The sequence below is a fragment of the Suncus etruscus genome, chromosome X (genome assembly GCF_024139225.1).
Source record: "Suncus etruscus isolate mSunEtr1 chromosome X, mSunEtr1.pri.cur, whole genome shotgun sequence".
Taxonomy (NCBI): domain Eukaryota; kingdom Metazoa; phylum Chordata; class Mammalia; order Eulipotyphla; family Soricidae; genus Suncus; species Suncus etruscus.
The window spans coordinates 61032162-61060051 of record NC_064868.1 but is presented as its reverse complement, the minus strand read 5'-3'; the positions used below and the strand labels follow the sequence as shown (position 1 = coordinate 61060051).

Genomic DNA, 27890 nt, shown 5'->3' with positions numbered 1-27890 from the left:
TTCTGAGGGTTTGATAATTTGCTTCCAGAAATGGGTCCATAGTATGCTATATATCTACCTTGTGCTCTCTACAGGAATGGCCTCACAGAGAACTCCCAGGTCTTTTTTGTTTGTTTGGTTTGGTTTTTTGGGTCACACCCGGCAGTGCTCAGGGGTTACTCCTGGCTCTACACTCAGAAATCGCTCCTGGCAGGCTCGGGGGACCATATGAGATGCCAGGATTCAAACCACTGTCCTTCTGCATGCAAGGCAAATGCCCTAACTCCATGCTATCTCTCCGACCCCAGAACTCCCAGGTCTTTTGCTCTATACTGACCTGCTACTAGAGTAGGTGAGTGAGTCCTTTTGCTGGAAATCTCATATAAGATGTAGGATCCAGTTTGAGGCTGAACCTCATTTCAGAGTGACTAGCTAGGCAGAGTCAGAGAAAGAGTTCTGCCAGGGTTTGAGAGTTGATACCCATTCTGAGAAGTGAGCTGGAAGGAACAATGTTGTTATTATGTCAATTGTTGAATGCTAGGTTGAGCCTTCCAAGTCCCCAGAGAGGAAAGGAGAATTCCATGCCCCCTATTCTGGTAGGATAGGAGAAGTTGGTCAGGTAGCAATCCCCTGCAATAAATAATCCACACAGATATGAAGGTTTTAGCAGGCAAGAAACTCACACTGAAAGTTGTCACCCACAAGACAGTTGCTCCACCACGTGGAACCACAGGTCTAGGTGGCAGCTCAAAGCTCAGGTCTCCTGAGTAGCATTTATTGAGGTAAAAAACAAAGCCTCACCCCAAGGGGAGGTGAAAAGTCAGATGAAAAGGCAATGGGGAAACAAAACCAACAGAAACCAATTGAGATACATATAAGCATAAATTTAAAGGCCTCTAGTTTGTGCAACTTGTAACTAGGTGTTTATGGAATAAAGGCGAATGGGGAAAAAGTTTTCCTTGTAGTATACATGATACAGCCAGTTTTCGGAGATCCGATAAATTATGTAGATCTTGTGAAGCAATCTGAGTGTCACAAGGTAATTTTCAGATAGAGATCTTAGGTAGTGCTGTAAGGAAGTTCGCCTTGCAGGCAAGATGAAGATAATTTCCAGTCATAACCAGGAGGGCAAGAAAGCCCACTTTAGGGCAAGAAACTATCACAGTTTTGAGCCTGTTTCTGGAAGTTATTTGATTCCTGGAAAAAGTGCAGGGAACCATGACAGATCTGAAAATAAGGTACAAGGTTCGGCTGATATGTGAGTGATGAGAGCCTAAGTTAAATTACCAAGACAAGATGTTTCAGGTGGAAAAACCTCCCTGTTTCAAGAAAAATTTGAGGTTACGTCCTTAATGGATAGAAACACCTTTCTGTGCCTTCAATTTTTCCAATTTAGTGCACCCACACAAAAATCCTGCCATAAAATACAAAGGAGACTAAATGGGAAAATGATGATAAATCAACAAAATCAATATATTAGTTTCAACAAAAAACATGCAAGAAAGTGCTATCTAAAGTAAATTCCTATAAGTGAAATTAAAAATTGGGGGAGAACTATAATTACATAAGAAAATAGGACATAGGGGCCGGAGAGATAGCACAGTGTTAAGGTGTTTGCCTTAGACATAGAAGGACGGTGGTTTGAATCCCGGCATCCCATATGGTCCCTGGAACCTGCCAGGAGTGATATCTGAGCATAGAGCCAGGAGTAACCCCTGAGTGCTGCTGGGTGTGACCCAAAAACCAAAAAAAAAAAAAAGAAAAAAAGAAAAAAAAAGAAAATAGGACATAAAGGCATATACAAGTAGAAGAAACACACCTATAGGTTAATATCTTTGAGTCCATTTTAAAAATACCTGGAAAAAAGAATCTGGGAAGCTGTTTAAGCCAACAATGGAGACTTGAGGAGTCCAAACAAATGGTTCATAACTGTCACCGGTAAGCATCACTCTGAAAGTTGTGAGTCTCTTCAAAAAGCCAAAACCAGAAGCTTGTATCAGTCCATGGAGATGATGACTGGAGAAGAGGGCATTTCTGCATAAAGAAAGTTCATGGGTGGAGAAACTGGAGAAATGCTTTCTAATTTCTCCAATATTTGCTGTACCTATGCAAAACAAAACAAAACAAAACAGAAAACCCTTGTCACACCAGCCCTCCTTCCTTTTTCTTTTATTTATTTATTTTTTGTTCTCGTGGTTATTGTTTGGTTGTTGTATTTGTTGCTGTGGTGTTTTTTTGGGTAGGATTTTTGTCTTTTGTTTGATTTTTGTTTTTTGTTATTTGGTGTTTGTTTTGTTTTTTGTTGTTTTTCTTTGTTCCCTTTCTTATATTTAAATTGATATTATAACCTCTCCAGTGATCCTCAAACTATGGCCCGTGGGCCACATATTGTATTTGTATCTGTTTTGTTTCTTCATTGCAAAATAAGATATATGCAGTGTGCATAAGAATTCGTTCATAAGTTTTGTTTTTACTATAGTCAGACCCTCCAATGGTCTGAGGGACAGTGAACTGGCCCCCTGTTTAAAAAGTTTGAGGACCCCTGCAGACGGACTCCTCCCAGTTTTTTGTTTATTTGTTTATTTTTCTTTTTCTTCAAACAGAACCACATAATTTGAATCATCTTGTTCTGCCTCATAAATTCAAGGGGAAATGGATGATACAAGAACCAAACAGTTCTATGAACATTGAGTAGAATTAAAAAATGATCACACCTAAACACCAAACCCAAAGTCAACGACAACAGAATCGATACTCAATGTTCAACAAGCTATATACAGAAGGGACACACACACACACACACACACACACATATATATATATATATATATGTGTGTGTGTGTGTTTCTTCTACTTGTATATGTCTTTATGTCTTATATATAGATGTGTTTCTTCTACTTGTATATGTCTTTATGTCATATATATATATATATATATATATATATATATATATATATATATATATATATATAATAGCTGGCAAGCCAGGTGGAAAAATTATTTCAAATCACGAAAAAATGATCCAAGAGTGGAACATACCTGGAAGAGAATTTTATGAGCATAACAAGCATGGAATATACTTTTAACAATAGTGAAAAGTAAATCTATAATACTTTGAATAATGACAAAGAGCACTGAAGGAATCTATATCAAGAAGTATTGAATCACCAAAATTGTGCCTCTAGATTCCATCCTGAAAACAACCGAAAATAAAGAAATAAAATATATTAGTAGGTTACAATAGATTAAAACTGAATAGCATAATACACACGTAGGCTGGACATTGGAACAACAGTCTATTAAATGCAGAAGCCTTTTCCCGATATCTCTGTGGAGGAAAAACTGTATTTTGCTGTAGACATAATTAAATGCAACATGAATAATATATAAAACGTGTTAGAAAATTACCACAAGAGCCACTGTAGTGGGAGTCCAGAGTTTTCAAACTAATTCTGCAGCTGTTTTTGTGAATAAAACAGACACTGAAAAAGAAAGGGAGTAGTTATCTGGGAACCTGAAAAAAACTAAATTGTTGAATCAGACTTTGTAGGTCTCTGTGAAATATAAAAAAAGAATATAAGCTGCTGAAGATTTCACTGATGAATTGGAGATGTCTATAACTTTCCAGTCAACAAATTTCATCCAACATTGTCTTGCAGCATTTTTACAATAGGATGTACAGTGAATGGTATTAAGTTAACCATAGTGGTTTGAAACTGATGACTAAATTATACTTCTCAGATTTTCTTTTAACTCATTGGTGGTCTGTGACAAACTGACGTCTTCTAAAGGAAAGTCCACATAAATTTGTAGCTTTTTACATTCACTTTCTATCATAGGAAAAGCATATCAAATGTATTAACAGCACAAGTGGCAATTATATATATATATGATTTTTTTTTCAAAAAAAATCCCTCTTTTTGTTGCAAAAATTGCAATAAACCTTATTATTATCTCTCAGATCCTATTTGAAAAATAAAGGCTATCCTGTAATGTAAATTTATCTGTAGATGTTACAGGTAAAGACAAATGAGTAAACACCTCAAAAATCCAAGATTCTTGGTGGCAAGTGAAGCATTGAAATATGGATTTGAACTGACCTTGAAAAAGTGCATAAATAACAGACTCATAAAAAAGTTTGTGTTCCTGTCTGGATTATTTTGAATTCTCACTGTCATAGAGTGATCAGCACTTCCTCCAAAGATCTTTCTTGCCTAGTAACTTTTATCAAATTCTGTGTAGTCCATCTATTAGAAATATTAATATTTCATGAGAATCTTGTTTATTGTGTCCAGCAACCTAGTTATTAAGCTGACCAATAGCTATTTTAAAGTCTTTAGAATTGATATACCTGTGATGTTCATCTCACAAGGTTTTGATAATCTTGCCTAATTTTTCTGCTAATTTGCCTTTATGTCCCAAAGGATTTATCCTGCTAATGTCCTTCTTATAATAGTTATGATAAAAACAATATGCCAAATTTGGAATATCATACAGGAATTACAGTATTACAGTATTGAGTTCATTTAGCAAGAGTTTCCCAAATATTGAAGTCCAGTTAGAGGAGGTTCTACTTCCATATTCTGCACCAAGGTTCGGGAACTGTTCATTATTAACAGTCTCAGTCATATTGTAAGGCGTGAGTTCAGTGTCTCTGTTACCTTTTCTGAACTTCAGAAATTTTACTGTTGCTTTCATTCTCTTGGTCTGAGTTAGATCTGAGGGAGGCATGCAGTTACAGTCTGAGTTTCCTCATTTGTGAATACCCAATTCCTAACTAGGTATAGTGGAACCCAGAATTTTTTGGCAGAGATGTAATCAGTGGAAACATGAGCATATCCTCTTCCTCTGATAAAGAAATTACTAGCAATCCATTTATCATCAGCTTTAATCCAAATAGGAATATGAAATGTATTTTGCACCTGAGCGTCCTCTTTAAAGTATCTCTCAACAGCTGTGTAAGATTCTCCCTGGGATGATTTCAAGTAGTTTAATATAAATAAAGTTAATGGTAAAGGTCTGTCGATGTCAAGCCTCTTTTTCTTTATTTTAATTGAGTTTTTAGAGTCCTGTGTGTCCTTTCTACTATGCCTTGTCTTAAACAATTATGGGAAATGCCCTTGATGAGTTTAATTGCCATTCCTTAAAAAAGACCCCAAAAGTTTTACTGGCGTAGGCAGGGCTATTATTTGTTTTAATGCAATATGAAAGCCCCATCACACACACACAAAAACCTGCTACAATAAAAAGGTAAAAAGTGCATTAACTCTCTACGATTACATATGGGCCATTTATATGGCCCATATAAATCAAGAATATGTGTCCACAACCACCGGGAGTCAGGGTTTCTTTGGAAAAAAATCAGTAGGAGTAAGATTCATTTGCCAAACCAGCTACAGGTTTTTTATGTAAAGGTGCATAAATGGTAAATTTCTTTACAATTTGCCTAGCTTGCTCCCATGGAATATGATAATTCACATGTAGGCAGTGGGCATTTGTATGAAGATATGTATGCTCTTCAGAAGGTGTTTAAATATAGCCATTGTCAATTAATCTGCAGTCTTAATCCTTTGAGCCATTAGTCCTGGAAGACCTGAATGAGCTCTTATGTGGGTGATAAAGATGGGCTCAGAATGTTTCTGGAGAATACACTACAATTGTTTGAGTAAATCCTGTATTTTCTAGTTATTGGCATTGAGAGTGGCTGTAAGTATACCAGGGAATAATCCAACTACATAAGTTGAGTCACTTAGAATGTTACATGGTTCTGTTATGAAATAAATCAGGGTGGCAGTTTCACCTATTGAGGAGACTTGTAATTTATAAAACCTCTTTGTTTTTAGTTAAGATCCAGTTACATTTCCCTATCCCAATGATAATCCATTGATATAAAACACTGGAGCATCAGGTATTGGTGAGGACTGTATAATTAAGGAAATCACAAAATGAGATTTTCTGGGAAAAAAAATATCCCATGCCTCTCCTGATGATAATGGGAAGACATTTCTCCTGAAAAGTCTGAAAAAGTTCTTTGAAGAGGCTTATGGAAGTGTAAGATTGATTCAATTCTTTTTTAGATATTGGCAGTGCTATTTTGTCTGGACCAAAACCCAATAAAGAAAATGCTCTGTGTCTTGCTTGGATGATAAAGGTAGAAATCAGTTCTAAATAGGGCACCACAGTACGAGATTGCTTATTAAATAAATAAACCCATTCCAAGACCCAGGCAGCTGAGTGATAGCATCTGTAAGAGAGACAAGAGTCAAAAATACCAAAAGCCTACCCTGTTCTCTAGGTATAAGCCTGGAAAGATAGGACTTTTGAGTCTAAGAAAAATATCAATTCTTTCAGAGTTACTGGATTTAAGTACCTCAGACTATTCAAAGCGGGGTCTTCCTTCAGGGTTTGGTAAAGATTAGCCGGCTCAGAATATGAGATACCAAGGAAAGAGTGGACTGAATTCAAGTCCCCCAGGAGTTTCTGAAAATCATTGAGTTCTGAGGTTTTTCTGGTTTTTGGAGATCTTTTGAGGGTATACAGATGTTTGATCTAATATAAAACCCAAATATTGGAATGGAGGCATGATCTGGATTTTTCTGTTGCTATTTTAAACCCTGAAGCTTGTAAACAGTAACAAAGGAATACAAATCTTCCTGGGCCTGGAGAGATAGCCCAGCGGCGTTTGCCTTGCTAGCAGCCGATCCAGGACCAAAGGTGGTTGGTTTGAATCCCGGTGTCCCATATGGTCCCCCATGCCTGCCAGGAGCTATTTCTGAGCAGACAGCCAGGAGTAACGCCTGAGCACTGCCGGGTGTGGCCCAAAAAACCCCCAAAAAACAAAAACAAAAACAAAAAATCTTCCAAGTCTCTCTGATTAGATAGGGATAACAAGATGTCATCAGTGTAATGATTTATTAGTGCCTGAGGGAACTTTTCAGGAGCAGGGCTTAGGATCTTATTCACAAAAACCTGACACATTGTTGGGGAATTGCTCATTCCCTGAGGAAGCACTTTCCATTGATTATGGTGAGTTGGGTCATGATTATTGTAAGAAGGAACAGAAAAGGCAAATCTTTTTCTGTCATCTGGATGTATGAGAATATGGTAAAAGCTGTCTTTTAAATCTATTATTATCAAAGGCCAATTCTTTGGGATGACTACAGGTGAAGGTAGGCCAATCTGCAGTTTACTAATGGGGATCATAAATAAATGCACAGCTCTAAGGTCCATTAAAAGTCACCATTTCTCTGTTTTTTTTTATTACAAATATAGGCGAGTTCCACTGAGAAAAGTTTTATATATGTCCCAATTTTAACTGTTCATCTACTAAGTTTTTTTTTTATCTCCTTTAACTTATCTGCTTTTAGGGTCCATATTGGGTTATTAGATCTCCATTCTATCTTTATTGGTGCTGTATCTTTAATGGTAGTGGCCCTTAGTAAAATTTTTGAGTCTCTAAATTAGAGGGTAGATTGGGAGTTGCTGGAGAAAGGGGAAAATGAAATTCTGCACACCACTGCTTCTGCAGGTCATGGCTACATAAGGTTAAAGGAAATGGGCCCACATGTCATTTGATTATTGTTCCTCAGGGTTTTTGCATTACCATGAATCTGGGACTTTGCTCAAAATTCTGCTTCCTTCCTCCAAAGAATATGGGATTTCTTGAAGAGGTCAGTTATGGGCCTCTTTTTTAGAGAAATTATGGTAACTGGTGCTTCCGAAACTAGAAGACCATTAGTATAAGATTCTCATCCTTTAATTTAGTAGTTAATGCTACTAAGGGATTAGTCAATGCTCAGGGGTTAGTATTACCAAAAGGGCCTATTTATTTTCTTTCTGTTTTTCCAGGCATAATAACTGGGCAATTGCTTCTCCCCTATTGAAAGTCCAAGTTACTGGCACCGTTAAAACAGCAATAATCTCTCCGAGAGATTCTGAGTCTATTATTTTATTATTAATCTATTAATTAATCTATTATTATTATTAGATGAACAATAATGCCTTTAATAGTTAGACTACTTCTTATCAAATCAACTGTGCTTGGGTCCCGTTATTCCCGTTTTCATCTTATAAAGACATTGGCTTGGAGTGACAGTTATATCTTCAGGGCAAATAATTTCAAGGGCACTACTGCCAGAGGTAGTATGGTTGAGATAATTTATGAAGTACTGTTTTCTTGGGCTAGACTGGGAAGCATAATTGTTGATGGTAGGGGTACCTTATTTTGATAGGCTTGAGACCAAACCCTTTTCCAATGTCCCTGCATAGAAGGTTTCGGCCCCAAGGGAACAGAATTTAAAAATAATCTTAAGTTTCTAAGTAAATGTCCAGGCTTTCCACAAAGAAAACAGAGAATCTGATTCCAGGGGGCTGTGTTTTGACTGTTCACTTGTAATTTGCAAAACGATTTACAGGTAAAAAAATATCTGGCCCAATGAAATCTTCTGCCACGTATGGGGCAAAATACAGGTTTCCTCACTCTACCTCATTCCCTTGGTACTTGATTCGTGGCTGCAAAAGTCATCACAGGGTTTGTGGGGGAAGGGAACTGAGAAGTCACGGACAAATTCCTACATGCCTTAAGGAAGCCCATTATTTCTTCTATCTCCCTGATGGGCCGCACAATTACCAGCAGGTTTTATTTGCATTTTCAAACACCAGAGACTTTTCAATACCTTTCCTAGCAAGGTAATCTTTCATTTGTATTTTAAGAGCCTCCTGAAGCCTCCCTATAAATTCCACATAAGGCTCAGAATTATCCTGGGTCATTTTGATGTAAATTTTTGCATATTCTTCTATTGTATCTATTCATTCCCAATCCATTAGCACAATGTTCTTTATAATATTCAAAACAGCACAGGATAATGCTTCCTGTTTCTGTGCAGTAGAGAACTCATTTTTCCCCACCTGCATCTTAGAAGATAAAGTAACTTTAATAACTTCTTTTTAGTTTATCTGAACTAAAGAGCTTGGCTTTAACCCCTTCTTCATAAAACATTTACCATTGAACATGCTCAGGTGTTGTCAAGCATAAATTAACAACTGTCTGAAAACATGGAGAGTTTAAGCCAATTTTTCATACCAAAACTGAAGTAGCTGAATACAATACATTGAAATTGGGCCATATTTCAAACATGCCTTTTTAAATTGGGTTGCACAATCCATATCTAGAGGTATATAGGTTGGTTCTTTGTTCGTAAGGAAGAGAACTGAGTCCTGTTCACCAATATTATTCCTGTGAGGGCTCTGTGGGTACAGGGAAAGTGAGGGTGGTAATTCATCCTCTGACTCAGCCCCAGAATGTAAGACAATTAATTTGCCACCACTAATGGACTTTGGACTAACCTGTGGCTTTAGTAATGGTGGCTGTGAGCCAGTAGTAAAAATTGGAGGTGAATTTCCATTTTCTAAACCTTTGGCTTGGGCCTGTGTTTCTACAGGATAAATACCTTTATATTCCAAAATGAGAGGTGTCACAGAACTCTTATTATTTTTATCCTTTAATGCCCAGCCTTTACATATGCCTTACAGGTCAATGTTCACAAATATTGAACTCCAGCAATGATTATGAACATAGGAAGGAAAAGGTAATAATATAACTGTATAATTTCATTGGCATTTTGGACTACAGCCAACTTTAAGCAAAAGCTCTATACCAAAGAGAACCAATCTTTCTACAAAAAGGTGGAATTATCCACAAAATTATCTATACCATCCCTCCAAAAAAAAAACAGATGAGATATTACAGAGAGATATTTCACTCATATATGGTGAAGTCCCTGTTTGGGCACCAGTTGTTGAATGGTAGGCTGAGCTTTACACAGTCCCAAGAGTGGAACAGGGAATACCATGCCCCTATCTGAGTAGGATAGGAGAAGCTGGTCAGGTAGCAATAAATAATTCACACAGATATGAAGGTTTTAGCAGGCAAGAAACTCAAACTGAAAGCTGTTCATCCACAAGTCACTCACTACACCACGTGAAACCACAAGCCTAGATGGCAGCTCACAGCTCAGGTCCCCTGACTAGTATTTGTTGAGATCAAAACAAAGCCCCCACAACGGGAGGGGGAAAAGCCAGACGAAAAGACAATGGGGAAACAAAACCAATGGAAGCCAATTGAGATACATATGAGGATTAATTCAAAGACCTCTATTTACCATCAATGAGTCTAGGGTTATAAAAAATAGCATTACCATGTTACATGTTAATAAATATGCAAACTGAGCTTAGATATCTATTTGCCAATAAGAACTTTCTTTCAGGGGCGAAGAGATAGCATGGAGGTGTTTGCCTTGCATGAAGAAGGACGGTGGTTTGAATCCTGGCATCCCATATAGTCCCCTGAGCCTGCCAGGAGAGATTTCTGAGCGTAGAGCCAAGAGTAACCCCTGAGCACTGCCAGGTGTGACCCCAAAACAAAACAAAACAAACAAAAAACCAAAACAAAACTTTATTACCTATCTGGACTTTATTCTTTCACTAATTGTTTTGATTTGCTTTCTGTTACTTATTGCTTCCTGCCTCATGAGCTTTGCCAAGATCTGCTTAAGGGAAATGTCATGTATGATGGTGCATCAGTTTAACAAACTGAGTTATGAGCCCCTCTTTCCTCAAGCACCTGAATATTTACATCTCCAATAAAAGAGGGGAATATGTAGCTGGGGCCCTTCAAAGACAGTTGTGGAACCCAATTAAGATTGCCACTCTAACAGGGCAGATTATGCCCACTGAATAAAGCTCTGAAAGGATGCATCCTGTAGGCCAAGACTCTGCTCCCCTGCTGAAAGGAGAGGGAAATGAGTGCCGGTTAGAGCAAACACTGGCATGTCACAATGGCGCCTACATCCTGTGTTTCTCCTGGTCACATAAGTCTGATGTTCTAAGACCTGGCATGTTGCATATACTCCTGAACAGTAAGGCCCTCCTTTTTTCTTTGTTCCAGCTTCGCAAGCAGGTCAATCCTATTGACTGTGTAATTGTTTAAATACTCTTTCTCACCTGCTAATAAAGCAAGTGGTCTAACTTCAGTTGCTCCTGGAGGCCTTTCTCTGGACACCTCTGATCCCTATTTTCCACCCTGTACTAAGTCCACCAATCGAGGTCCTGAACTTGCTCAAGATCTCACACCACTGTCCCCAGCTTTTACAGTGATAAGACTTGAGTGTATGCTCTGGTGCACATGGAATATGGGATGTTCTGACAGGAAATTAGACTCCTTCTCTCTGTTGTCCCTTCTCTGGAAGAAATACCTAATTGGTAGGAAGGACTCAAGCAAGTTCAAGAATGGGGAAAAACCTTTATTTGCAAAGAATAGACCATTAATTTACACAAACTTACATCCCATTTTATATACATTATGTATAGTTTATATACACAAATGGATGTTAATTCCCAAAGCAGCACTGGGCTTGCTTCAATTCATATTTATAACAAAGCTCACCTCACCTCCATCCCATCTAAAATTTTTGAGTAAAGAAATGACACAGCCCAGGTCTTTTTGGAGAGAGTCTTGAAATGGTTTAAAAGAAAAAATTCTTCTGTTTTCACTTAGAAACCTCCAGACAGGTATGAGATATAAGGCATTACCAGTGTGGCCTCAGGACTTCCTGATATCAGACTAGTACAAAGGCAGGAGTTGGAAGAGGTTCTGATGAAGGCAGCTGCTTCTTTCTTCCTGCTTGGTAAGGCTTCTGACAGAGACCAAACACTTCTACTGCTTTCACTCTACAGGTTTCAAGTGGAAAAATGGAACCATGAGAACAGGGATTACTCCAGCATCTTACAGCCTGGTATGGAGGTCAACTTGCTCAACTATCTCTGACAGGTTACTTTACCCTTTGAGGAAGGTGTTTCAGTCTCTACTTAAATAATGCAGATCAAAATGTAGTATGAGTTAGAGACCTTATAAGGGCCTTATTAGCTCTAGATTTCTTGGATTTTATTTGAAGGCCTGACCTATTAAATAAAACATAGGTATTCATATGTGGGCCAAAGTCTTTGTTATTTTCTAAGTTCTTTCAAGCTCAGTAAAAAAAAAATATGTCAGAATGAATGACAGTGGCAGTAAGAAAAAACCACAAGAAACAGGGCAAAGACTACAAGAAAATAGCTGCTGAGAAACCCTCCCAAACATCTGTCCTTTGGCCTCATTTGGCTTTTGAAGCCTAAGCTTGTGAAGTTCCCATACTATGCAATTCATCAAACCTTTGTCACTCACTGGCTCACAGATATCCTAGTCATAATCTCCTTGTTAGTCCTGGACCTCTGGTCAGTTTACATCAGCAGAATTTCACACTTTAAATCTATTTCCAAATTCTCTTAGGAGAGAATTTCTTTACCCTTTGCCAGTGCCTTGACTGTCCACAGCGCTTCCAGGTTTACTATTGCTTCCTTCGTCATACCACTCTCCAGCAGGTTCTATTTAAGGATTTATAATGGAATATAATGTACTGTGCGAATCCTATTTCCTCTTTGAATAGGATGGGTCTTAGAATATACTTTAGAAACACTTTTATGAAGCCTTTTCTTTCCCTTTCATTTTAACCATTTGGCTTTAGGACCAGTTTTCTATTAGATTTTCCCTCCATCCTTGAAAATTACTGGTAGTAAAAAAATTCTTAAGGTTGGTACTTATAATTGCTATTGAGAGGATTCTTTTGACTTAAAGTGCTCTAGTATTGGTGCAATCACCCAAATAATTAGTGTTTTCTTTTATTATTTAGTCCTGGTAGCCAATAGGACAGGCATTACAATCAAGAAATGACAATAAGATACTTGGTGGCCAGAGCAATAGCACAGTAGGTAAGCCTTGCATGTGGCTGACCCATGTTCAATCTCTGGCATCCCATATGGTCCCATGAGATGCCAAAAGTGATTTCTGAGTAAGAGCCAGGAGTAACGCCAGGTGTGGCTCAAAAGAAAAAGAAAAGAAAAAAGAAAATGTTCTTAGTTTCTTAAGGATTCTGAGTGCATATTACCACTATTATTTGTATTCTCCAGATTCTGAATTCAATACAATTATTCAGTATAATAGAAAAGGTTTAAAGTCAGACCTGGCAGAAGGCCTAGGTCTGTAATTTAAGTTGGGTAAAGCACTTAATCTCACTGAGTCTCATCTAAACTATAAGATTTGCAATATTATCAATGTGAATGTGTATAATAAGGGATAGTACTTTTTAAACTTTAAGAAGAGTTCTCATCAGTTTCTGTTACAACTAAGGACTATACGGGGTACTATATAGTATTTGTGGCCAAGGATGTCATCAGCAATAAATAAGACAATGGTGGCATAGCACCTGCTCTGTAATTTGATTTCTGGAAGACCAAGCAGTACAATTTCTTTAAAAAGAAAGAAAAATTAGGAAATGAGTATCTATTGTTTTTGATGGATGCTAGCAGCCTGGAAAAACACATCCCCTAGGATTTTAAAAAATTATAGGAGCAGGTAGCTGACTGTAAAAAACCTGGCCCTTTTAGCTTTGGTTAAACCTAGTAGTCAGAAGCCAGGCTTATCCCAGACAGTTGGAATTTCAGCTCTTGAATGGTGTTATTGGAAAGACTGACATAAGGAGTAATGGTACTTTGGAGCTGATTAGAGGCCAGAGCCCTGACCAATGTCCACACAGTGCTTTCTTCTGAAGTTGTATTCAGTGGATCCTATGATGATTTTGCTCTGATATGGCTTTCTAAACCCTAGTGAAGAGATGAACAGCTGGATGAACAGCTTTTATATAATTTATGGGTTGCAGAAAACTTGGAGAAAAATTCCCCCCTATTTCCTCACCTGACTTTCATAGGTCAGGCAGAAAATGTCTACCTTGCCAATTCACATATTCAGTCTAAAGTTCAGGACTGCAATAGACTCTAATAGCCTAAATAATTCAAACTTTAAAAGACTTTCAACACTTTTCCCCTAGAAAAAAATTTAACTGGATTAAAATGTTTGCTTATTAATAAATGAAAAATAATTTGTTCATAGGATAACTGAAAATTATTCTGGTAAACACAGGTCTCAGGTCAGGCATTTTCCTAACATAGCTATACTCTGTGGACAAAGTTTATAATCTGACATGGGGGCAATAGGGGTGGGTTACATAGAGTGTTCTGAGCATGTGCCAAGTAAGGCTTCCTATAATTCACTCAAGTTATAGCCATTCCCTGTTGCTACTCTAAATAAACCAAACTTTCTTTCTCTGAAGAAAGCTTAGCAAGTTTTTGAGACATGGTTTTTAATTTGAATGGGATGAGCCTTCTGGCCCTCTGAGAGACTAAAATAGAGAGTAATGAGGATGCTTCTATTGTTAAGGACACTGATTGATAGCTTTGTCCCTTGATTTCTGTGGTAAATACCTTTTACATAACTTCCTGACTTATTCTTAAGCTACAATGTTTACCTCTCTAACTTCCCCTTTCCCAAGAGAGGAGCAGAAGCCCCCTGGGTAACTGATGTTTACCCTCAGCGTCTGGAGAACATCTTGGATTCCTCCTCACTGTTGCTTTGAACCCTCATTGTATTTCAACACATGATAGCTTTGACCACTGGAATCTTGTAGCAAAACATCTATGACACAGCCAGTCAACATGAAGATGTAGAAGGAGGCTTTGTTTATGTATAGTTCATCAACTGTCCAGTGTACTCAAGGCCATTCTGGAAAAGTCAAGTAAGCCTTGTCTTCCTGGTCACAAGGAATAAATAGCACAGGGCAGATGGGAAGTTTTCTCCCTGTAGTTGCAATACCAATGTGCCTCCTTCACAGCAGCACTTTAATATTCTGGAAGTTCTAGCTCCTAAAATGAGTGGCATGTGCATAGTCAGAGGCACAATGGGAAATCTATGATGCAGGGGCCTCACCCAGCCTGATGGCCCCAAAGAAGGTGGTATGTTTGCTCATATTGATTGAGATGTCAGCATGTACCATCTTCACAGCAATCTTCTGCCGGGCTTTGAGGAGGCAGACACCGGCAGTATAACAAGTGTTGTAGTTGGTCTTGCCTGTCTCAATGCTGCGGGTACACTGTAGGAAGGGCTTCTCATCCACCACCACCTCATAACTGGCAAAGTCAGTAAAGTTGATGTAGTAGACCTGGGTGAGAGATAACAAGAAGGGATTGGGGAAGAGAGAAATGAAAGGGTGTGGCCCTCCCCTATGATGAATAGACAAGAGTTTTTAGATAAGCTGCCAGTACACCTTATGAAGTGGAAAGTGCCATTTGAGGGTACTCTAGTTAGCAAACAGGAAAGGCAGAATAATAAACATGTTCACCTTACTGTCACTATTCCATGAGGTTTAGGTCACTGAGCTAATCTTTCCTTCAACAGCCTACTGATTGTAAACTCTCAGAGTAAGCACCATGACTTATTTGACTCCTTGCTTCCTTATATACCCCCATTTACCCACCTGCTTCACTTCTTGACCCTGGCATGCAATGCACACATTAGATGCTCAATCAGTGCTAAAGACTCAAGTGATTACAAATTAACTATCAATTTCAAGCCATAAGGAATATTTATAAATAAATGTAGAAGTCAGTGATTCCCCTGGAGGGCACAGTAATATAACCTGACAGTTTTTAAACTCTCTAATCATTACTTCAGTTTGTAGTATCCACTCCTCTGCAAATACATTTTTCTCCTGATTCTCACAGTGCTCCTTGGCCCTCTCATTTGAAGATTGAGGAAGCAGATCCAGATATATGGAGAGCTGTCTATAACAAATGAGATAAAGAATTTGGAAGGGCAAAAACTAGGTCCCTATCACTATTTTTTGGACCGAAGGAAGCACAAATTTCTGCTCAAACCCTACTCACAAGGGGATTTTACCAGTTTGCATGGTGCTTAAGGCCTGAGATGACTTCAAGTTGTGTCCTTGGCACATTCTATCCTTTATTGCCCTAACCTATTACATTCCACCTGCCAAATGGAGTTCAGAGGACATTGCAATGACACTCATATGCATCTTAGAAATATTGCTTTCATCTATCATCCTGAATCACTTTATGAAAAGTTAGGATCTTAAGGAAAGAGCAGTGTATTCAGGTGACACATTTTTTTGTGGTTTTTGGGTCACACCTGGCAGTGCTCAGGGGTTATTCCTGGCTCCAGGCTCAGAAATTGCTCCTGGCAATCCCTGGGACTGATGACCTCCTGCATGAAAGGCAAACGCCTTACTTCCATGCTATCTCTCTAGCCCCAACATTTTTTGATATTTACAGGGACCCAATATGCCCAGATGACTTACAAATAAATGTTCATTTATCTGCCTCCACATGAGAATCATCTCCTTGCTCTATAGTTTTTGCATTTATGTGGTTGATATCCGCCTGCTCCACAGAATCCCCAACCTCAATATTCATCTTTTTCTTTTTCTTTTTCTTTTTTTGAGTCACACCTGGCAGTGTTCAGGGGTTACTCCTGGCTCTATGCTCAAGAATTGCTCCTGGCAGGTTTGGGGGACCATATGGGATGCCAAGATTTGAACCACCGTCCTTCTGCATGCAAGGCAAACACTCTAACTCCATGCTATCTCTCCAGCCCCAATGTTCATCTATTTCTAAAGACACTCCAATAGAGCCAAATAATAGGGTGGAAGAAAATGGGTAGTGGCACACCTAGGGAGGGGGCACATGGCAGAATAAGAATTAAAAGTAGTGAAAGAAAAGGGCTGGGAAAATGTCAACTGAAAGGAAGCAAGAATGATAAAGAAATAGAAAAGCTGGAAACATGGGGAGTGGGGAGAAGAGGAATGAAAGACTGTCAAATCTTTGTGAGATGGATAGAAATTTCAAAGGAGTGCTATTCATTGTAATGCCCAACCTAGCAGTATTGGGAAAAGGAAAAATAGTGGAACTGACTTTCAAAGAATATATTGATACAAAGTTCAATTTTGGCAGTAGAATCAAATAATTCCATTTGGGAACAAGAGGATGGACCCTGTTGAAGGTAATCAGATGTAAGATATGTAAGGAACCTCTTTTCATGTTTTGTGATAACTGTCTAGGGAAAAACAAATGAGTCCCAGATTCTCTATTCTCTTTTCAATTTCCTCACCACCCAAAGCATAAAGTTAGCCATAGAATCTTGGCTGTCTCCACAGTGCCCCTATGTGGCCTGCATCAGATCTGCATTCTGGATATAAGAAGAGTTAGGCCTAACCGTACTCACTTCTACCTGACTATAGATGAAGTAGGTGCCGTCCACCAGTACCTCCAGCTCCCCACTTCGGGGATGCAGCTTAAACACTTTGGGGTTCATAATGATGCGAGACCAGTCATTGAGAACTCCACCTGAAAGATCTCAGTATGAGAGAAGGGCAGTCACTCAGTACATGTCAGAATGATCTGGGCAATAATAGAAATGAGAAATATATCAAACAATATACACTCCCCTTTCCCAATAAAGGCTAGATAGATCAGAAGGCTAGCTTTGAGAAAAGCATCTGGAAGCATATAAGTGGTTTGTAGTTATAAACAGCTACCAGACATGCCTTAGGCCACTGCAGTATGCTTCTTCCTTTCGAGAACCAATTCATCTGAAAGGGTCCTTAACTAGCATCTTCTAGATGGATTTGGGAGTGGCGAAGGAAGGAGAGTGGAGATGTTATCCTATTTATTATTTTGGGTTCTGCATAGGCAAAATGCAGACATTGAGTAGAAGGCTTGATTCTTGTTATTGCTTTATTTCTCCCGTCATAACTCCTATTTCCCTATTTCAGATGTTCATGTTTCTTTACTTCCTCTTTAAGAGATCATTTTTTTGGTTATTTTGGGGTTATTCCCAGAAATGCTGGAAGGAGGGTGTAAAAACTCTTTGCATTTCTTAGGGGACCATGCAGTGCCAGGGATTAAATCCAGGCCTCCAAGATGCAAAGCACATGGACTAGCCTTTTGAGTTCACTCTCTGGCCAAAACAAGTTCATTTTAATTGTTCTTTTTTACACCATTCCATTCTGGGAAGAACCCCAGTAAATCAGGAAACTAAAGAAATTGGCCCCTGGAGAACCTTAGGGATTAGAAGTCAGCTGAGGCAATGATTCCTTGAACAAGGCACTACTGGAAAAGAGATGCTCATGAGTCTGAGACTAACAAACTGCATTTGAACTGGCCATGGGCTGGCAAAGCTGTTTGGGAGTGGAGACCTCCTTGAGAAATTATCCAGCTCTCAATCCCACCATAGTCATGGCTACTCTCCCTCGACTGGACAGAGGAAGCCAGCAAATAAGAAAGAGGAAGTTGTAGAGATTTTACTCTCTAGCCCAGGGGTCCTCAAACTTTTAAACAGGGGGCCAGTTCACTGTCCGTCAGATTGTTGGAGGGCCAGATTATAGTAAAAACAAAAATTATGAACAAATTTCTATGCACACTGCATATATCTTATTTAGAAGTGAAGAAACAAAATGGGAATAAATACAATATGTGGCCCATGGGCCGTAGTTTGAGGACCATTGCAGAAATTTTCCTTACCATCATTAGAGAAGAGGGAGTCCAACCTCCCTGCTCTAAGCCCATTCATTGTTTAATCAAGAAATGACATTTTGAATATTTATTCTTGGCTAGTTTCAGGAGGACTGCCTTAGAGATTGCCTCTGAGAAAGCCTCCAGCTTTCTGGGAAAAAAGTCATTTTTGCTTGAGATGATAAATAACCATGAGTTTGATGGATGTTAATTGTTAGTGGTTCCTTGGAGACTGACTCAAGATTGCCATCCTTCATTTTCTGACTCCCTCACTCTGCTTGTGGTGAAACTAGAGGTAAATATAGAATGTTACAGGGGCTTAAACCATAGGGATTGGAATAAGTCTAGTTATGTGGTAGTAAGAACAAAACAAGGAACTCCATGCACAAATTAATTCTGTGACTTCCCATCTAAACATCCTAAGTAACTCTATATTCTGCTTGTCTCATTCCTCCCTGGACAGCTAATAATCATGGCCCACTCCAGATTCTTGTTTCCAAGGTACCTTGACCCCAGTTGCATTTTAGGGATATTATGTTCCTATTTATTATTTCTAAAGCTGTTAATACTGGTGTCAGGTTAGGTTGTAATTAAGCCAATCATTAAGGAAACTCAGTACAGTCAATTCAGACTCACTGGGCTCATAAGCTATTCTCAGGCAGCAGGGTTATTAAACTTGATTCACTGCTTCTCATAGCCCATCCTCTCCAAACTTGGTAAGCCTTTGGTATTTTGGCCAGACTGTTGCTTCACAAGGCTCTTAGAGCTTTGTGCATTTTAGAATTTGTATAACCTGGAGACTGAATATACTTAAAAGGGTTGATCTTTAATGAATGCTCAATTCTCTCTTTGGGAGAAGGGAATGAGCAGAATACTTTAGTGCAGAGTATACATATTTCACTAAAGTTACATAGTACAGAGAAAGAACAAGACAGACATAATTTTGAATCCCAGGTTCTATACTTACATATAATTTGAGGCCAGTTAATTAGCTTTGTGACAGGTTAGGTTGTGGCTAAGCCAGTTATTAGGGAAACTCTTTAAAAAGTATTCTGTCCCTATAAACCCTACCTTACAAGATTGTTGTTAGAACCAGTTAAGAGACAAACATCGAGTGTTATAGACAAAATAGTATGATTTATTAAAGTATTATCTAATCTGTCTGGGACTGTTTCACATCTTTTAAATGTAGGAATTATATTAAATAAGTATCGCTTAACATAAATAAACCTATTCCCCATTTTACTGACATTAGTATTGCAGACATTCTGAAGTATCTAACTTAATTCCACCTACTGGGGAGAAACACCCTTTCCAAGAAATATATACATTATTGAATTTTTACCATAAAAATGTTTCTCATAATACATATAACTTTATGGGAAATTTGATATAGTCTCCATTTCCCAAGAGTCTAGATCAGTGGTTTTCAAACATCTTATCAGTAAAAACAAGAGAAATAAATGTACTTTGAGCTGCTAATAAGAAAAATGACTGCATTTTGTATTTTACTTTAAAAATGTAGCATTACAAAATAAAATATGTAGTTATTTAAGTGGTTTACCTTCTTTTTATTATTAAAGTTTAGGTAAATGTCATGATCATATTAACATTTATGGTTTTGATTACACCTCATATTATCAAATTTTCCCAAATATTTAAATATTTAAAAATATTTTTAGTTATTAAAATTTTAAATAAGCAGAAAGGCAAGAAATCTCTTTATCAGTATCAGATCACAAATTGGTTGTTGAAAAATCACTGGTTTAGATAATGTTTCATGTCTCTTTTAGCTTCCTGGTGCTTCTAAATGTAAGTTAAAAATGAGAGCAATGGGATTTATAAAAGAAATTACTGGGTCAGCCAACAGAGGGCAAAATGGATTAGAAAATGGGTCCCTACTCCCAAGGTTACCTTAGGGGGCTAGAAAAAAAGAATGTTGGGGATTATATTAATACTGAGAGTAAAGAGAAAGAAGATTCTCTTAGGAAGAGAGCCTACATTGATTGACTCTTACCATTCTTGACTTGAATTGCTGACCCCTGACCCTGTAGATGCACCACAGCTGGCTGGGAGAATAAGGACAGAGAAAGTAGTCATTATGAGAAATGCCTGCTTAGTCACTATTTTCCATTATTATATCTCTGACTTGTAGTCTTCTTTCATATTCCAATTCTGATTCCCCATACCCTGTTGCAGAATTCTAAATACTACATTTGTGTTAGAAGGAAATATGATTTTGTAGCTTTGCCACTTTCTAGTTCCATGATTTCAACCAAATGCCTCAGATTCATTTATCTAACTATAATGTGAGGATTACAAGAATTTCTATTTGGTATCTCTTACGGAGTTGTTTAAAGACTAATGAAGCGATAGGTATACAAATGTCCTACAAACCATCAAGCACCATTTAGTAGTATAGATTTATCACTGTATTCCAATGGTTGTACTGAAAGAAACTGAAGAGAAACAAAGCAAGGCAGTAGAGACTGTCAAAAGAGACATTAGGAACCACAAAGCTTAAAGAGAAAGACTTTCTTCTGGTCATTAAAGCAGAAATCCAAGCGTGGCTGGATTGGGGCTAATTGGCTAATGTTCCAGGACACACTCTTAAACTTTCAAGTTCCTGATCCCAGGTGCTTAGAATGCTGACTAGTGTCTGGGTGGATGGGGAGTTGGAGACTCAAGTGAATAGACTTTACTAATAGCAGATTGAATACAGGTATTTTGTGGAGCAAAGAAAAGAAAACTTGCCTGGCAACACTCAGTTTCCTTAGCTAAATTCAGGTCCTGGGCAAAGTTCATAGAAAATGAAGGGAGATATGGAAGGTTGGGGAGTGAAATTAGAACCTCAGGGTATCCTCTCAAAATAAAACCAATAAATTTAATAGGGAGTAAACTCAAAGGTAGTGTGTCCCTCCCTTTCCCCCAGTAGCAGAGCAATTCCCAGCCAACCTGGTTTACTCTAGTTCCAGATTTATCAGCAGCACCTGCAAAACAGGACAAAAAAATCAGGCCATATGATCTTTCTACTTCACTTTCTCCTTACTTAGGCAGTCAGTGGCAATGAGTGAGACTTGCACCTAAAAGTTAAGTACTGTCTGAATTTTTTTCTGCAGAACTAAAGCTCCAAGGAGACTCAATGCAGTGCCATGGGAAGGGAGAGACTATTTCTCCCCCATCACTTCTTAAGACCAGTATCTTCAATGGGTCCAGGATCCAGCAAGGAATTTGCCTACTTGTCAAGGTAAGTCACACTAAACATATCCATCTGTCCATATGAGTGGGCCTTCCATTTTTGTGTAACCTTGAGACAATGGTATTAGTAATTATCCAAATAAAACCAATTTGGACCTTTGATCTCTTTAATTTTATTCACAGAAACCACTAATTAAATTTTTTATTCCTTTTTCCACTATTGTTGTAATGACTAGACACTTAGTTGTGGTGCTTGCACACTTGGTCTTAGGGGATGTCACACATCTTATTATGTTACTTCCACATTTTAATGATGTAGTCACTAGGGGAGCACTCTTTAGTTGCAATGGTCACATACAGTTGAGTGTGTTGTGTCAGAGAACACACACTTTGCTGTATGGGCTAGAAATCCCAAATGGCAGTGCCACTAGGATTATGCTTAGCATATGTGTGGTAATTGCATTGAATAGATTCATGGCTTAATGCTTGCAAGCAGGAACTGTGTTATTCCTGGGGCTTGAACCAATAATCTTTATAATATGTTGCTTTCTTATATCCTTTATTAAAAGAGATTTAACTCTAGGAAATAAATATTATGAGAAAACTTTTCAGCATCTAGATTTAGACAGTAAAGTGTGTAGAAAGCAAGCTCTCCCTCTGCTCAGGTAGCTTTTGTGGAATATTTGGATAAAACTATAACTGTAGCTCTGTGGTATTAGTAACACTGTTGGCCATGTTTGAATTGTGAGTCAAATAATTTTAGTCCTTATATAGAAGTTAAATGTGGAGAATTAACCACAGAAAATCTACTATGTTTTAAGAAAGAAGTACCATGAGAGAAGAAAGGTGCAGGTAAAGGAAATAACAGCTGAATTGACTCCTGATAAATCTTGCTAACTCCAATTAGGCAGTTTGAATTCTGTATTTGTACCTTTTGGATAAACTTCTGCCTCAAGAGAAATGTCAAAAGAAATTTCAACGAGCAATCTGATGATAGTAAGTATCTAGTGCAGAAATGCTTGTTTCCTTCACAAGATGATAGAAGGTACAAAGGTTTGCTTCTTTGAAAGTTTGATCAATTTCTAATGATTGATCATCTTCAGTAATTTGTTAAATTTTCACTTTATAGTTCATGGGAAGAGACTGTTTTAAGTATCATATCCAGATGCCAATATTTCTAACCATAGTATACTTCCAATCGAATATCACCATATATAGTTGAGAATAAGAGCAGAAAAATTCCATGTACAGTCAACAGGTTGACAGGAAGACAGGAATCCCACTACGTTTTCAAATCTTTTTTTCTTTGCCTCCTATGAGTTAACCGGCCCACTATAGGGATATGTAGAGTCAGAACCATTTTTTAATAACTTATGTTTATTTTCTAACATACATCAATTATTAGAGTATTGCTTTGCATGTTAAGGCCCAGGGTTTCATCTCTGGCACCACAAAATATTAGTTATAATAAAAATAAAATGCTCTGTCATTCTTTAAGATATCTGTGCAAAGTTCGACAACAACTTGAAATGTACAAGAAAGTTATTTTTTTCTTAAAAATGTTGATTTGAACAAATACTGTGCCAGTTAAGGCCCCGAACTTATATATTTTGGGAGTACCTCTTTATTATTTTATTTTATTAAAACCAATGTAATTTAGAAAGTTCGTCATAGTTGGGTTTCTGAAATATAATAAACAGAGCCAATCCAACCACCAGTGTCAACCTCCTTCCACCTATGTTCCCCAAGTGCATCCCATACTACCATCCCTGCCCCCCAGCCTACTAGTATAACAGGCCAATTTTAAGTTTAGGTTGCTAAGGTTTGGAACTTTTGATTCCATTGTTGTTGACTTTGACTTGGATATTTAGATCTGTCCTTTTTTAACACCACCAATAAACCTGATACTGCTTGGCCCTGGTCTGCATCTTTTTATATTTGTTTTTCTCCTCTTCCACTCAATTTCTTTCCTTCTCCTTGCTATACTCTGGGGACAAGGGTGTTAGAGACAACTCCCATTTAGACCATTTCATTTTTTCATGCAGTTATTCTAAATACCACATATAAGTGATATCATTTTGCATTTATACTTCTTCTAGGTTACTTCATTTAACATAATATCTTCCTGTTTTATTCATGTTGTAGCAAATTGCATGATTGCATTATTCCTTACAACTACATAGTATTCCATTGCAGTATTCTATCTTCATGATCCACTCATCTGTTGTTAGACATCTAGGTTAATTCTAAGTCTTAGCTATTTTACTGAGTACTGCAATGAACATTGGTGTGCATGCATCCTTTTGAATAAAATTTTTTTCTGTCCTGAGATAGATACCCAAAAGTGTCATTATAGGGTCATATGGCAGCTCAATTTTGAGTTTACTGAGAACTGTCCAACTGCTTTCCACAGGGCTTAGACCAGGCAGCATTCCCAACAGTAGTGGAAGATAGAGTCAAAATAATTTTTGATGGAAGTGAAAGAAAGGGTAAGACTAGATTGCCTTCCATGACAGGTTAGTATAAACAAGAAGTTAGAGCATATTAGACACACTGGATACTTAAATATTTAACTCTCCATTTTGCTAGACTTACTGGATATTATCTATTGAGCTCCAATTTCATTACCATCCTTTGAAACTTCTCTTAATATCTTATTTGCCATATTTAAGTACTTATATGGATCAGAGAGTTAGAAATAGAGAGGAACTCACCAGAAGGTCCCTGAAGTCCAGGTGGTCCTTGAGGACCAGGAGGACCTGGAGGACCAGGTGGTCCCATTACAGTTGTTCCTGGAATCCCAGGGATACCTGGAATCCCTGGTGGTCCCTGAGGTCCTGGAGGTCCTGGAGGTCCTGGAGGGCCATTGGGTCGAGGAGGTCCTGCCTTCTTTCCTGAAAAAATAGAAGGTTTGGTGTTGTTTAAAGTTTTGGAAGGAGAATGTATTGTTAAGAGTTCTATTGACTATTGCTGACACAAGGCTAATACTTTGAGAGTTTCTACTGTTAAATGAGATGCATGGCTGCTTTCATAAGTAATCAAAGTTATGTTGGAAGATACCGAAATAAATGGCCCCATGTTCTTTTCAGTGAGGAAATAGACATAGTGATAGGACAGTATTAGTGGTAAGGAAAAAATGCTTATAAGGTTGACAAAGGTATTTAAAAATAGATTACATTTTAATTGGCTCCAAAGATTCAAAATTACCAAGTAGTTGCACTTGGACCTAAGGACAGTATTGATGTCATGTTTCCCACAGTTTAGTGTACTAGATGCATTTTGCTTGTTCCATTTTGTACCACAGTTTCTGGTACATAGGAGGTATTCCTGACTCTGTGGAATGCTCTGGAAATGCTCAGACCACCATACATAAATCCAGGGATCAAACCTGGATGATGGCATATAAGGCAAGTATCTAATTTCCTGTGCTATCTCTCTGGACTTTAAAAAACTAACTTAGTTGTAGCATATGAAAAAGTTTCCATAAGATGATTCTTGGAATTGTTGTATATAAAAGTGTTTTCTTAGGATTGTTCTGTGACTATTGCCCCACCTAGCCCTTCCAGGTGGGGCGCTGTGGAGTTGGCAATAAATAGCTTGATGGACAGGGGAGAGGGGTCCTTCTGTGAAAGCTGCTGGCTGCAGGAGGATTCTCTGGCTCTCCTTGCCCGATCTTTTAAACCGTATCCTTCTTGTCTGTGTGGATTATTATTTGCTGCAGATAAATATTACCAAGGTCTTCCCCCGAAAGGGGACAAGGGGGTGGGAAGTAATTTCTCATTCTGGGGACTGTTCTTGGATTCACAAATACCCAGCAAAGTTAACAGCGAAGATACATTGCACTTAGTATTATATATTTGCCACTTTAAGCCATGACAGGCAGTGCTCAGGAGTTCTATGCGGTAGTGCTTATGAAATCACATGTAATGTCAGGGATTGAACTGGGGTTGGTGGCATGCAATGCAAATGCCTTGCCCCTGTATAGCCCCTGAGGACTTAATGTGAGTGAGATGAAGGAGCTAGAAGTATAGCCTGACTCTAAGGTTGTAACTGATCTAAATTATGTCATCAGTTACAGAAAAGTTTCCTGTTGGAGTCAGGATGTACAAGAAATAGAAGAGGGACTTAATGAAGGTGATATAAGTTGAGAATGAGGAACAGAAAGATATTTAAGATAAGAAAAGGAGGGATAGGGAAGGAGTAGGAGAGGCTAGTAGTAGTAGTGCTAGGAATTAAACACAGAGCATTGACAATCTAGATATATATTCTACTTGTGCTCTCCCAGACAAATATATTATTTATGAAGACTACCAATTCCTCCACGTTTATCTCATTGTTCTTCCAGAACAGTCTTAGCTCTCAAATTTTCCATTCTGGTTGCTTCAATATTCATACCTGGATGCAGCTATGTTAACTTTAGTTGAAAATTTTAGTTTCCAAGCATTGCAGACAGTTGTCTCCTCCCACGCCTTCACTAATTTTTCAGAATGCTAAAGAAGTTCCAGTAATATGTCTCTTACCAAACTATATCAAAGTTATATATATATAAAAGTGTCTTTTACTTTATTATATATATATAATATGTCTCTTACCAAACTATATCAAAGTTATATATATAAAAGTGTCTTTTAATTTATTACATTTTTGATTTTTAAGTATAGCACTCTGAAATCTTAAACACCTACTAATTGTGACTCCCCTTTCTCCAATTCTTTAGTGAAAGAATCATGTTTTGATTTTAAGAACACAATCCCTATGGTAACACCACCAAAAAGTGCATTTTTATGTTTAATCACATTTGTGTTTGGACTAGAACAACAGAATCATTATGGGGCCAATTTTAAAGGGAAAATGTTAGGAAGGAGGTTCAGAGAGTATCTCTCCCAGACAATGTCCTTGTAGCCTTAACAATTGCAGAAAGAAACTTGCATTTTTCCTGCACTTGAAAGCAAAAGATCGAATCTGCTCAAATTCAAGATGCTAAACAGGAAAGTTTCCAAATCAGGCTTATTCAATACCCACTTCTTAATTCCAGGTAGTGTAGTGGAAAGACCACAGAATGTGTAGGCCCAGATCGTCCATGGTTGTATTTTGGAAAAATCTCTTCTTTTGTTTAGCCTTAGTTTCTCTATCTGTAAAATGAGGAGCTTGCCCTTGATGATTTATCTACGTTTTCTCTGAACACTAAAGTTTTGTAAGGGGAAAAACTAATACCTGGAGGCCATACAATTTTAAAGATTTGCTTTTCTCTCAGGTCTCTGAATATCAGAAATACAAAGAACAGAGATTATGTGGTTGTTCAATGTCCAAGTGTTTCCAGCAGTGATTTTTGAAATGACAGTGTTCTAAAGGTAGCACAAACTTCAGTGTCAAGACTTTGAGGGGCTGGCGAGGTGGCACTAGAGATAAGGTGTCTGCCATGCAAGCGCTAGCCAAGGAAAGGACCACGGTTTGATCCCCCAGCGTCCCATATGGTCCCCCCAAGCCAGGGGCAATTTCTGAGTGCGTAGCCAGGAGTAACCCCTGAACATCAAATGGGTGTAGCCTGAAAAAACAAAAACAAAAACAAAAAAAAAGACTTTGTATCTCCTGTGAGAGCTAGTGTAGTTCTGGAGGAATTATTGCCAGAAACTTTTCTAGTCAAAGAGAATAATGGTTGCAATATAACCAGAATATTCACTTATGAAAAAGTTAATGGTATTTTGGGAAAAGCTCCTACTGTGGTCTAATTCAGCTCTTTGGTGCTCTACAACAAGGCATAGGCAAGTGTGTTTCTCATACTTGCATACTCATAGAAAATGGCCCAAGAGAAGTATGATGCCGGGACCAAGTTTATACAGGATTGAATTTATTCTCAATTTCCTTACTTCCACAGATTATTTTATAATATGAAAGCATAAAAACATTTGTACTAGGGAAAGAGAAATAGCACAGCGGTAGGGTGTTTACTTTGCACGTGGCCAACACAGGACAGAACTGAGTTTGATTCCTGGCATTTTTGTTTGTTTGTTTTTGGGTCACACCCAGCAGCGCTCAGGGGTTATTTTTGACTCTACGCTCAGAAATCGCTCCTGGCAGGCTCAGGGGACCATATGGGATACCAGAATATAAACCGCCATTCCTCTGCATGAAAGGTAAATGCACTACCTCCATACTATCTCTCTGGTCTCATAATTCCTGACATTTTGTATGATTCCCTGAGCCTGCCAGGAGTGTATTTTGAGACAGAGTCAGGAGTAACCTCTGAGCACTGCCAGGAG

The 27890-nt window shown here is 38.1% G+C and overlaps 1 protein-coding gene across 1 annotated transcript in view; it reads right to left on the bottom strand.

Moving 5' to 3' along the window:
* Positions 1-14697: 14697 nt before the first annotated feature.
* Positions 14698-27890, bottom strand: part of EDA (ectodysplasin A) — a 159601-nt gene continuing 146408 nt past the window's right edge. Inside the window, exons 3-7 of the mRNA XM_049766908.1 lie at positions 24345-24524; positions 21388-21422; positions 20450-20501; positions 17150-17274; positions 14698-15065 (exon numbers count right to left, since the gene is read on the bottom strand). Of these exons, the coding sequence (XP_049622865.1) occupies positions 14814-15065; positions 17150-17274; positions 20450-20501; positions 21388-21422; positions 24345-24524 (644 nt within the window). The 3' untranslated portion in view covers positions 14698-14813. The remainder of the gene's footprint in view (positions 15066-17149; positions 17275-20449; positions 20502-21387; positions 21423-24344; positions 24525-27890) is intronic.